General features: G+C 63.1%; 2 protein-coding genes across 2 annotated transcripts; one reads left to right on the forward strand and one right to left on the reverse strand.

Moving 5' to 3' along the window:
- Window positions 1–514: 514 nt before the first annotated feature.
- DCST1 (DC-STAMP domain containing 1) lies at window positions 515–6,292 on the reverse strand. The gene is made up of 15 exons (XM_054179132.1): window positions 6,226–6,292; window positions 6,014–6,139; window positions 5,633–5,761; window positions 5,404–5,543; window positions 5,118–5,295; window positions 4,772–4,915; window positions 4,507–4,628; window positions 4,269–4,426; window positions 3,942–4,041; window positions 2,670–2,765; window positions 1,735–1,861; window positions 1,379–1,495; window positions 1,103–1,245; window positions 887–1,000; window positions 515–760 (listed from the first exon to the last, which is right to left on the reverse strand). Exons 1-15 carry the CDS (start codon window positions 6,290–6,292, stop codon window positions 515–517), a joined length of 2,007 nt encoding a protein of 668 aa, XP_054035107.1.
- A 168-nt stretch (window positions 6,293–6,460) lies between these two features.
- DCST2 (DC-STAMP domain containing 2) lies at window positions 6,461–10,772 on the forward strand. Its single transcript, XM_054179133.1, has 15 exons — window positions 6,461–6,758; window positions 6,857–7,027; window positions 7,234–7,335; window positions 7,435–7,629; window positions 7,734–7,799; window positions 7,917–8,130; window positions 8,230–8,387; window positions 8,903–9,067; window positions 9,179–9,346; window positions 9,445–9,545; window positions 9,624–9,757; window positions 9,886–9,998; window positions 10,099–10,192; window positions 10,299–10,538; window positions 10,628–10,772. Exons 1-15 carry the CDS (start codon window positions 6,461–6,463, stop codon window positions 10,725–10,727), a joined length of 2,319 nt encoding a protein of 772 aa, XP_054035108.1. The 3' UTR covers window positions 10,728–10,772.
- The last annotated feature ends 727 nt before the right edge of the window (window positions 10,773–11,499 follow it).

Raw genomic sequence — 11,499 nt, forward strand, 5'->3', positions numbered from 1 at the left:
CTCCGGAGTCCCCGGCGGTCAGCACTGAGTACAGCAGAGATCTTCTCCTTGCCCATCCCAGCTCCGGAGACCCCCTCCGCCTTCAGCACCCAGCACGCTGGGGACCCCCAGCTTCCCCATCCCGTGCTCTGGAGACCCCTGCTTGCATTATCCCCTCCAGTGGAGGCCTTCACCCTCATTTCCCCAGGCACCAGACACTCCTGCTTTGCACCAGAGCCCCCCACCTGCAGCCACTCTTCTCACTACCTCCTTCCGTGGAGACCCCTCCCCAGCTCCATTACCCCTATCAAGACCCCTGCTTGCCCCAACCCATAATTCAGAGACCCTTCTGTTCACCATCCCATACAGGAAAGACCCTCCAGTCCCCCACCCTCATCACCCTCGCGTCTCCTTTCACCTCTCTGTGCACCAGAGACCCCCATCCCAAACAATGCACCCCACGGACCCCACTTCAAGCCACGCACGAGTTTGGGGGGGGTCACAGCCTTTATGGTGGGGGGCGGAGGGGGCTCCCTCAGGCCACGTAACTGATGTCCTCCTCGCTGCTGTCCTGGGAGAGGCTGCAGCGCCCGGGGGTGCAAACCAGGCAGATGCCACCTGCCTCCTTCCAGCACGGCCCACAGAACCGAGCCTGGCAGGTGGGTACGGGGCACAGCCGGTCCCGGGGGGTCTCCGCTGCCTCACACACTGTGCACCTCCGCCGCATCCAGCGGCGCAGGCGAGGCCACCGCTGGCAGCACCACTCCAGCGCCGATCTGCCCTGCAGTGGGGAGGCGGGGACGGAGCCCTCTGGGGCTCAGCGGCTACCACGGAGGGGAACAGACCTGGGATTGGGATGGGGCGATGTCCCCAGCCCAACATCCCTGCCCCAGCTCCACATCCTCACCGGTGCTGGCGGCTGCCGTGCCCTCCGGGCGAGTCGCCGCCGCTGCCGCTGGACGAAGTGCTGGCGCTGCCGCAGCAGCTTGTTGTAGAAGTAGAGCACTCGGCTCTTCTCCCGCTGCAGCAGCAAGGAAGGTGAAGGGGGGCGAGGCCAGGGGAACCCCCCAAACCAGCCCCTTGAGCCAGGCTGAGCCGGGCCAAGCCCCCGCCGGCCGCTCACCTTGGGGAAGTAGAAGGCGGCGATGGCGCGGCGCAGGCGGTAGGTATAGACCTGGGCTAGGCAGAGCAGGACCAGCATGGCCATGGGCAGGCAGCTGCTCACATACTGCTGCCTTGTCATGCCCTGGGGCCGTGGCAAGCAGGCTAGGGACAGAGTGACAGCGCTGAGCCCACCTGGGGAAATCCCTGTCCCAACCCCAGGCCCCTCTCGTAGGCAGGTACAGGCAGGGCATAAAGCTTGGGGGAGGGAGGGATTCCGTCTCCTGAAGGGGCTCACCGAGGTTGGAGGTCTCCATCTGGGTGCTGGAGGAGGTGTTGAAGGCCCCAATGGTGCTCCGCAGGAGCTGAGCCATCAGGGATGTGCCTGACACATGCACAGCCAAGTGGTGGCTACCTGTGGGACAGCAGCACACGGGAGGGGGTTGTCGGGCTGGGGATGTGGGTGGAGGGTAGGGGAACAGCCTTGAGCAACTGGGCTGGTGGGAGGTGTCCCTGCCCATGGCAGGGGGCTGGAACTGGAACTCCCAACCCATCCCAGTCTAGGACTCTTTCTGGACACCTCACATTGCTGCAGGGCACAGTGGGGCCGTGGGGTGGGGGCTGCTGCAGGGGGCTGGGGGGAGGGGGGCTCACTGTGGAAGGAGTACTCCACAAAGGAGTGCTTCTGGATGACGTTGAGCATGGTGAAGAGTGTGTGGTCCAGGCCACAGGTGAGCAGGAGGAGCAGCAGGGGTGGGATGCACTCCAGCAGCTCCAGCACCTGTGAGGAGCAGGATCTGTCACAGCCTGACCCCCAGCCCCAGTTCTTCCCCTGTTCCCTCCCCCAACTCCCTGCCAGCCCCTGTCATAGTTTTAGGCTGTGGCTTTCCAATTTTCCACAGATCTTGACCAGAAAGTGGTAGAATGTGAATGAATCCCCACTGGGTGTAAAAAGTTGTAGAGAACAAGAAGGTCTCCCCTGAGCCTCCTCTTCTCCAGGCTAAGCAACCCCAGCTCCCTCAGCCTCTCCTCACAGGGCTGTGCCCCAAACCCCTCCCCAGCTTTGTTGCCCTTCTCTGGACACCTTCCAGCGGCTCAACCTCTTTCCTGAACTGAGGAGCCCAGAGCTGGACACAGGACTCCAGGTGTGGCCTCAGCAGTGCTGAGCACAGGGCAGGATGAGCTCCCTGCTCCTGCTGGCCACACTGTTCCTGATGCAGGCCAGGATGCCCTTGGCCCTCTTGGCCTCCTGGGCACACCGCTGGCTCAAGTACTAAACCCCAATCCTTTGCTCTTCTCTTGCCCCTTTGTGTTCAGGGGTGGCAAGGAGGGGAGCAGGGAAGGGAGCAGCTCCCCTGGGTTTTGGCCGGGGGGGTGGGCTGGGGCTGCTCTTGTGCTGTTTATAAGCTACAGACACCTGTAAATAGATGTCAATATTGTCTGCTTTCTGTATATTCCTTGCGGGTCAGAGTTTTGCTTTCAAATGCAGCTTCGTTGGCTCCCAACCAATTGGGCTGGGCTGGCAATGTAATGCTGGGGGAGGGGGCGCGGGGGCGAGGTGAATTGCTCAACCCAGCACAGCCCCTTACCACGTTCCGCAGCTCGGGCAGCTGCATGGCCAGGCGGCATGGGAAGACCACAGCAGAGACCTCTGAGCGGTGCAGGGGCAGCAGCGTTCGCTTGCGCTAGGGGAGGGAGGTTAGAGAGTTTGAAGGGGGGAACTTCAGGCCTGGTCCCCGGCTGCGAAGGGCTGAAAGCAACATAAATGCCCATCGGAAGCAGAAGGCAAACAATGCCGAGGTCTGTAGGCAGTCATTGGATTGCTAATGGCGATACAGAGCAGAGCCATAAAGAGTTCTTGCTCTCTTTTCTCCTCCTGTCTGCTTGCAACTTTCCTCTCTCTCTCCCTCTCTCTTTTCGGGATCTCTGTTTTGACTCCTGAGGGAGGGAATGGGAAGGAGGGAGGGAGGAGAGGAAGAAACGAGCAGGTCCCGCCCGGGGGGCGGGGGGCTTGATGAGTTTCTGTGTTGCATCTGTCTCTGTTTTCCATCTCTTGGGTATTTTTTTGGTACAGATCCACTGCATTTCGGCTTCGTAGATTTTAGTTTGATTTTTTTTTTAGAGTTTAGTTTGCTCATAAACAGAGTTTAGTTTGCTTTTAAATACAGCTCCGTTTGCTTTCAAATAGAGCTCCGTTTGCTTCCATCCCGAACCGGGCTGCTCTCAGCGATTTGCTTTTGGGGGTAGTTCCTCCGAATTAATTGGGGAGGGTAAGTTCCACTCAGCAGGAGCAGGGCAGCTCAGCACAGCTCCCTGAGACCCCCTTCTGGGGGTGGGGGACTGCCCTCCCCCTCTCCCCTGGAGATCCAAGAAGGATCTGCAGGTGTTGGAGCATGTCCAGAGAAGGGCCACGAGGGTGAGCAGAGGGCTGGAGCTGCTCTGCTATGGAGACAGACTGAGAGAGTTGGGGTTGTGCAGGCTGGAGAGGAGAAGGCTCCCAGGAGACCTTCTGGTGGCCTTCCAGTGTCTGCAGGGGGCTACAAGAAAGCTGGGGAGGGACTTCTTAGGGTGTCAGGGAGTGACAGGGCTGGGGAGAATGGAGCAAAACTAGAAGTGGGGAGATTCAGACTGGATGTTAGGAAGAAGTTCTTCCCCATGAGGGTGGTGAGACACTGGCACAGGTTGTCCAGAGGGGTGGTGGAAGCCTCATCCCTGGAGGCTTTTAAGGCCAGGCTGGATGTGGCTGTGAGCAACCTGCTCTGGTGTGAGGTGTCCCTGGCCATGGCGGGGGGGGGTTGGAACTGGATGAGCCTTGAGGTCCCTTCCAGCCCTGACAGTTCTGTGAGTCCCCAACCCCTCACCTGCTTTCTGCGGCGGGCATCAATCTGGCAGAAGTAGGTAGTGATGTAGAGGTTGTCGAAGCAGATGTCCTGGCAGTACTGCTTGGTGTAGTAGAAAGCCCTGGCAAGAGTGGGGAGGTCCAAGGGAGCAAGAGACTGCCCCCAGGACCTGCTGGGAGGGCTCTCCACCTGCCCCAACCTCCCTGCTGCTGCCCCCGGAGGTCTTCATGCCCACCCCCCGAACCCCCCTCCCCCCATGGATCTTGTCACCAAAGGAGGCCTCCAGCCCTTTACCCTGTGGCTGCCGCAGAGCTGCCCCCATTGCCCACCCCCCACCCCGAGGCTCACGAGATGAAGACGAGGATGAAGGTGAAGGAGAGCAGCAGGCGCAGGAAGGAGATGGTCTGGCTGATGCGGGAGCTGTGCTGCTGCAGCTGGGAGGTCACATCCTCCACCAGCTGTGCTGCCGACACGTTGATGCCTATCAGCATGTCCTGGTGCTTCTCCTGCGGCGAAAGGGCCGTGGCACCGGGCAGAATCCGGCCCTCCCCTCTCTGCCCTGTGCGCCAAGGGGGCGGGCACCCACCTGGTAGACGACCCTAGCGCTGAATTCCTGGCTGAGGCTGGCCACAGACTTGTTCACCATGTCGTACATCTGCCCGAAGTTGCCCTCCACGGGGATGTTGTTCCAGCACCAGACGTGCATGGCTGGGGGGGAGGAGGGGGGAAGGGCAGTTCTAAGAGAGCCAGGACAGGCTGCGGTGCCACCCTGAGGCTGCAGAGCAGCAGAGCTGGAGCTGCCCCCGGTGAGAGAGGACGAGGAGCGGCGGGGGGAGCCAAGCAGGACCCACCCTTGACAATGTGGCAGAGAGCAGTGAACTTCATGGGCAGGCAGAGGAAGTGGCTGAGCACAGGCATGAACACTTTTGCCATGCAGGCTTCGTACTTCTCACTGAACCAGTCCCGGCAGCGCTGCATGCCCAGCTCGATCAGATCTAGGGGCGGGAGGGGGGTGGGGAGGTGCCAGCAGCTCTCAGCTGCCCACACCCAGCACCACCCAGGATGCCCTGCAAGGCTGGCGTGGGGGCCCGCGGGCAGCCACATCCCCTTGCCAGCAGCTGCCAGCCCACACGCTGCCAGCACCATGCCCCATGCCCCCGCTCCCTGCGCCGCCAGCCCCCTGCCCTCCCTGCTCACAGGTACAGCGCAGTTTGGTCTTCCTCTCGAACAGCTCCTGGGTGCTGGAGGCCCTCTGGGGGTCTGTGTGCGGGTTCTGGCGCAGGTCGTACCCTGCCTTGCTGACCACCTCCTCGTTCAGCCCCACGAAGGCGCGGGAGATGTTCTGCATCTCTGCGTTCAGAGTCTTCCCGCTCCGCTGCCAGGGGTGGGGAAACACAGACAGAGGCTCAGCCCTGCTGCCCCCTCCCGGCCCACCTCGCTGCCCACTTCGACCCCTCACCCTCCCCCCCCGCCCCGATCTCACCTCCATGTCCTCCATCACCCTGAGCATTGGAGCCATCGACACCAGCCAGAGCTGGCGGCTGTGGTTGACCTGCAGCTCTGCGATGCAGCCCAGGGAGCGAGTCACCTCCTCCAGGTTGTGCCAGATGTTGGTCACAGGCCCTACATGACAGCCGGGTGGGGCTCAGACCTCACCAGCCCTTTGGGACCCTGCTGGCAAGGGGCGAGGCCATGGTGGGGGAGGACCCTACCGTTGTAGATGGCAGCAAGGACAAAGGAGAGGACGTAGAGTCGACCCTCCTTGCCCAGGAATTTGGGGGCCATAAGCAGGCTGGCACAGCGAAAGTGAGGGGACGTGGCCCAGCCCAAGGCAGTCACTCCTGTAAGGAGCAGAGAGATGTCCTCGCGGTCCCTCCGAGACCCCCAGGGGGTCTCCCGACAGCTTCTGTCAACCCAGCCCCCTTCCAGCCCCCTCCTCACCGGTCAGCCCACAGGAGAGCTGCACCTTGTGCGTGTCGGTCATGTTCGTGGGAATGATGAGGAGCTGGCAGAGCCCTGAAACAGCCACAGATGTGCCCTGAGCCCCCAGTGCCACCGGCCCCGGGCCGTGCCCAGCACTGTGACACACTCACCCAGGCCAAAGAGCAGCCCCACACCAGCGCCCAGGAAGAATTTGCTGGCACGGTGCTGATCCGGCGAGCTCCAGAGGAAGCGACTGCAGGGGGCGGGCAGCAGCGAGACCACCACACGCTTCAGGGCTGGGCGGGGAGGGCAGCGTTCAGCCCTGCCTCTGCCCCTACCCACGGGCAACCCTGGCTAGGAGTGGGGCGGGAGGGGACCTCACTCGTGTTGGGTGGTTTCTGCCTCCTGCCTGCCTCTGTCGCAGCCGAGGGCTCTTGCCCAGGGTCCATCGCTAGCTCCGTGGCTCGTCCTGGCAATAGCAGGATGCTCCCTGGGAACCCCCCGCCGTGGGACGCTCCCCTGGAGACGGCGCATTGTGAACCGCCTGCTCCCTCCCCGTATCCCAGCACCCGCGGCCCGGGACAGCAGCTGGAGCTGAGAGAGCCTCCTCCCGAAGCATGGCGCTGGCCTCGGGGCAGGGACTGAATGCCCAGTCTGGGCACAAGCTGCCGCGGCTGCTGTGCCAGGCAGAGGAGGGGAGCCAGGCGCTGGAACTGGCCCGCAGCGCTGGTGGCTTCGTGCTGGGCTTGGTCCTGGCCAGCCTGTATGGTGCTCTGGTGCTGCTGGTGCAAGGCCACAACATCTGGTACTGCCTGGCCACCACCATCAGCCTGGGAGCAGGGCTGGGGCTCAGCATGGCCTTCTCCAGCAGAGCACGGACCACTGTGCTGCTGTCGCTGCCCCAAATCTTCACCAGTAAGCAGCCATCGGTCCCCGTGCTGGGAGCTGGGGAGGAGGCTGCTGGGGAGATGCTGGGTCCCAGCTGAGCCCCCAGGGCCACGCTGTCCACACAGGAGAGGGCAAGGTGCTGATGCTGGTGCTGGTGCTGGGCATGGCCGTGCAGGGCCCTTGCACCAACATCCTGCACAACTTCTCCCGGGCTGCCGAGTCGCTGTCGTGCGGGGCCGAGCTCGCCCTCAACCAGACGGCCGAGAGAGTGCAGGCTGCCCAGGAGCCGCTGCTGAGTGAGAGCAGGGAGTGGGGGGATGGGGTGGTTTGGGACGGTCCCTGCCCAGGAGCTGCTGCTGAGTGAGAGCAGGGAGTGGGGGGAGGTGGAGGGTTGGGAGGGTGCCTTCCCCAGGGTGCACTCTCCAGCCCCAGGCTGCCCTTGCCCAGCAGGCGATGGTGCGGGGGTGATCGGGGGGTGGTCAGGGGTCCTCCCTCTCTGCAGATGCCCTGTCTGAAATCAAGCACATCGCCCAGAAATCCAAGGCTGTGAGCGACCACATCCGCAAGTTCTTCCGCTCCATCATGGACTCTGTAAGCCACGTTGGTGAGTGTGGGAGGGGTCCTCCCCCAGTCTCCTTCCCCCACAGCACCCTCCAGCACCCTGCTTTCAAGTCTGTCCCTTGTTCCCGTTCTCCGCCCGCAGGGCGAGCCCTGGGCAACGTCTGGACGTGGCTGCTGAACATGACCGACGTCTGCAACGAGGAGCTGGGCAGCCCCTACCAGCGCTGCCTGCGCCTCTTCGACGACGCCAAGGAGAACTGCGACCGCAGCCTCTTCTTCTTCGCCTTCCTCTGCTACACCATCGTCCCCTTCAGGTCGCTCTGTGGATTGGCCAAACGTATGCAGGTCCCTGCCCCCTCTCTGGAGTGTGTCTGCGGGAAGGCGGCAGACCCCTGCCCGCCGGGGGGACCCCGTTCTGGCACAGGCTCCCTCTTTCCACAGTTGCCCTCCTCTTCTGCGTCATCCCGCAGTACCTCCAATCCTTCCTTAAGAAGAACATCTCGGCCCGTCAGTATTTTGGTGCCACGTGGGGGCCTCAGGGGTCGCCCTCTCCCCTCCCTCTGCCCCCACTCGCGTCTCTCGCCCTAACCCCTAGGATCACGCACTCCCTTGTCACCCCCACAGCCCTGGAGGAAGCTCTGAACAAGGTCCGCCGAGAGTTTGAGTTCAACATCTCAGCCGTGCACTACTTTGACGTCCAGCTCAACGCCAGCAAGAGTCTGGGGGAGGTGGCCTTGGACATCATGGAGAATGTGGGCGAGCTCCTGGACCCCATCCGGGAGGTCCTGGGGCTCTTCACACACCTCTCCTTCCTTGCCGTCCTCTACATGTACCTCCAGTGAGTGGGCTGCGGTCTCTCTCTGGCCCCTCCCAGGGGGACAAGGGGAAGGGGTTCCTGGGACCAGCGTCCCAGCATCCCCCCACTACGTGTCGCCAGGGCGCTGCGGTACCGTCGCCAGTACCTGCAGGATGACTCCTTCGACAACATCTACATCACCAGGCAGTTCGTGGCGCTGGACCTGCGGCGGGCACAGCAGGGCAGAGCCACCGTGCTGCCCCTGACCGCCTGGGAGAACCGCCGCTACATCCCCCCAGGTCAGCCCCGCGCCCGGGGGGCATCACACAACGTCAGGGGCTGGAAGGGACCTCGAAAGCTCATCCAGTCCAACCCCCCCCTGCCAGAGCAGGATCAGCTAGAGCAGATCACACAGGAACGCATCCAGGCAGGTCTTGAATATCTCCAGAGAGGGAGGGAGACTCCACAACCCCCCTGGGCAGCCTGCTCCAGGGCTCTGTCATCCTCACAGGGAAATAATTCTTCCTCATGTTTTCCATGGAACTTCCTCTGCCTCACCTTCCACCATTGCCCCTTGTGCTGGCATTGGGCACCGCCGAGCAGAGCCTGGCTCCAGCCTCTTGGCACTCACCCTTCATATATTTATAAACACGAATGAGGTCAGCTCTTAGTCTCCTCTTCTCCAAGCTAAAGAGCCCTCAGCTCCCTCAGGCTCTCCTCGTAAGGAAGGTGTTCCCCTGGTACAGCCCCACGCCAGGGAGCCCATAGGGCCCTGTCTGGTCCCGCCGGCCTCACGGTGTCCCTGCGTCCCCAGCCGCACCGTGGATGACACAGCGGGAGCGGCGCCTCTACGGGCTGCAGCTGGTGGGGGTCCTGCGCCACTTGCTGCTGGGGGTCTGCGTGGTCATGGCTGACTACAGCCTCTTCTGGCTGCTGGATCTGGTCCAGCACCACCTCCAGGGGGAGATCGTGGCCAGAGGTAAGGATCACCCACACTGCGCCGGGGCAGGACCCCTGGGTGCTGTTGCCGCCTGGAGGCTGGGGCTTTGGGGGTGCCGGGTGCCACAGGACTGAGCTGCTCGCCCCACAGCGCCAGTGGAGCTGGGCATAAGTGTCAGTGGCACAGGTTATGCCAGCGACATCTTCCGGGACTTGGTCTCTGCCTTCGACACGCTGCAGAAGGGCAACATCTCGGTGCTGTCCCAGCGCTGCCTCCTCCAGCCCATGGAGCCGGACTACAGCACCTACCTCACCATGGGTGACCGGGGGTGCTGCACCCTCTGTGTGCTGGCTGGGTGGGAGGCTAAGGGGGGGTGGGTGGGACTGACCTTTTGTGACTTGTGCTCTTCCCACCAGGACTCCTCTATGGCATCTGCCTCTTCATCACTGTCTTCGGTGGGTACGTGGCACGGCTGCGCCGGGCGGTGTGTGCTGCCTACTACCCTTGCCGTGAGAAGGTGAGAAGCTTCCCCTCCAGCCCAGCTCCCCACACCCCTTCAGCAGCCACCTGCCCTCACCCATCCTCCCCGTGCTAGGAGCGCATATCCTACCTCCACACTGCCATCCTGGCACGGAGGGAAGTGCTGGCAAATGCCCTGCACCAAGCTGCCATGCGGCGTGTGGCCGACACCGGGAAGACCAACCCACGCCTCCACCTCCTCCTCTCCAGGTAAGCTCCTAGCCAAGGTCTTGGAGCCATCCAGACCCCATAAGCACCCTTGTCAAAGGGCAATGCCACCCCTGGGAGTCCCCTCAAGGGTGGCATTGCCCTATGGAGCATCAGCTCTGTGCCTGCAGGCTGCCTGCCTTTGCCTGGCTCGCTTGGCTCTTGGGCATCCAGCAGAAGTGCCTGGCCTGTGGGGTGGCACAGCAGCCAGACTTCATCAAGTGCCTCACACCTGGATGCAAAGGTAGGAACCCCTGCTTAGATATGGGACATTCCCCCTCCCCCTTACCCACCCTTCCCCCCCAAAGAATCTCCCACCCCTCTCACGGCCTCGTTGTGCCCAGGGTTGTATTGCAGCGAGTGCCACCAAACCCTCAGAAACATCTGCTCCGTCTGCATGGGCCTCCTGACCTACCCCGACACCGAGGACAAGGAGATGTGAGCAGGGGAGGGGTTGCAAGAAGCCCACCAGAACCCCCGGGGGGCGCTGCAGCAGGGTGGGAGGGAGGCTGCAGCCCATCCCCCCCCTGCCGCATCCCCGCAGGGACTCCAGCGATGAGGAGACGATGGAGCTGTGGCTGGGGGCTGTGAGGACGCTGCGGGGACAGGAGCGAGGGCGGCTGCTACGGCAACGCATTCAGGAGGTGGCAAAGGGCCAGGGGGGTGCCCGCAGGTTGCCCTCCAAGCTGGCAGCCCGGCTGCAAGCCCAGCTGAAGCAGGAGGAGAGTGGAGAGAGCGAGGGGGGCGGCAGCGGTGTGGACAGCTCAGACTGCTCCTTGCACAGGTGACAGCAGCCGACGGGGGGTGGCGACGGCCTTGGCACCCCCTGGCACTGGGGGTGCTGGTCCCTGACGCTGATCTTCCCTCTCGTAGCGTGGACTTCGGTTACCAGGAGCGGGCAGAGAGCAGTGGCAGCGAGCTGGAGGAGGTGGTGGCAGTGAAGCTGCCCAAGAGCGAGGGCAGGGCCCGGTGACGGCAGGGTGGTGCCACGCGGCGGAGAGGACACAGGGCCAGGCTCCGGAGACGTGGCTGGAGCCTGAGCAACAAGCTTGAAGCCAGGACTTGCCGGGGCGGGTGGGGAGGGGTTGGTGAATAAAGCACCCAGTTCTCGAGGTGCCAGCACCCCAGTGCCCTGAGCTGGCAGCTGGCACCTCATGGTGGTTCCGACCTTGTGGTGCCCACAGCCCCATGTTGCTCCTGGTTCTATGTCTGCCATGCCCTTAGCCCCACAGTGCCCCTAGCTCCTCAGTGCCCCCACGCCCCCATCTCCTTCCCTATGGCACCCCCAGCCCCTTGATGTCTACATCCCCAGCCCTGTCGTGCCCCCATCTCCATGCCCATGGTGCCCCCAGCCCCTCAGTATTCCCATTCCCATCCCCGTGGTGCTCCCATTTTTATCCCCATGGTGCCCCTAGTCCTGTTCCCACGGTGGCCCCAGCCCCACGGTACCCTTGCCCCCATCCCTGAGGTGCCCCCAGCCTCATGGTACCCATTGTCCCCAGTCCCACGCTGCCCCTAGCCCCACAGTGCCCTTATCCCCAACCCCAGGGAGCAGGGCACAGGACAGACAGACAGCCGGGCACCGTAGGGGGGGGTCCCTGCTTCTCCGTTTATTACCAAGCAGCCTTCGTTTAAAAAAACAAACACAAACAGACAGACAGACAGACAGAGGCGACCCGGCGGGGCGGGGGAGGGGGGAGGGGGACAGACACACAGCCCGCCCGCCGATGATTCGTTTGGTTCCT

Source organism: Dryobates pubescens (assembly GCF_014839835.1).
Source record: "Dryobates pubescens isolate bDryPub1 chromosome 41 unlocalized genomic scaffold, bDryPub1.pri SUPER_41_unloc_1, whole genome shotgun sequence".
Taxonomy (NCBI): Eukaryota; Metazoa; Chordata; class Aves; order Piciformes; family Picidae; genus Dryobates; species Dryobates pubescens.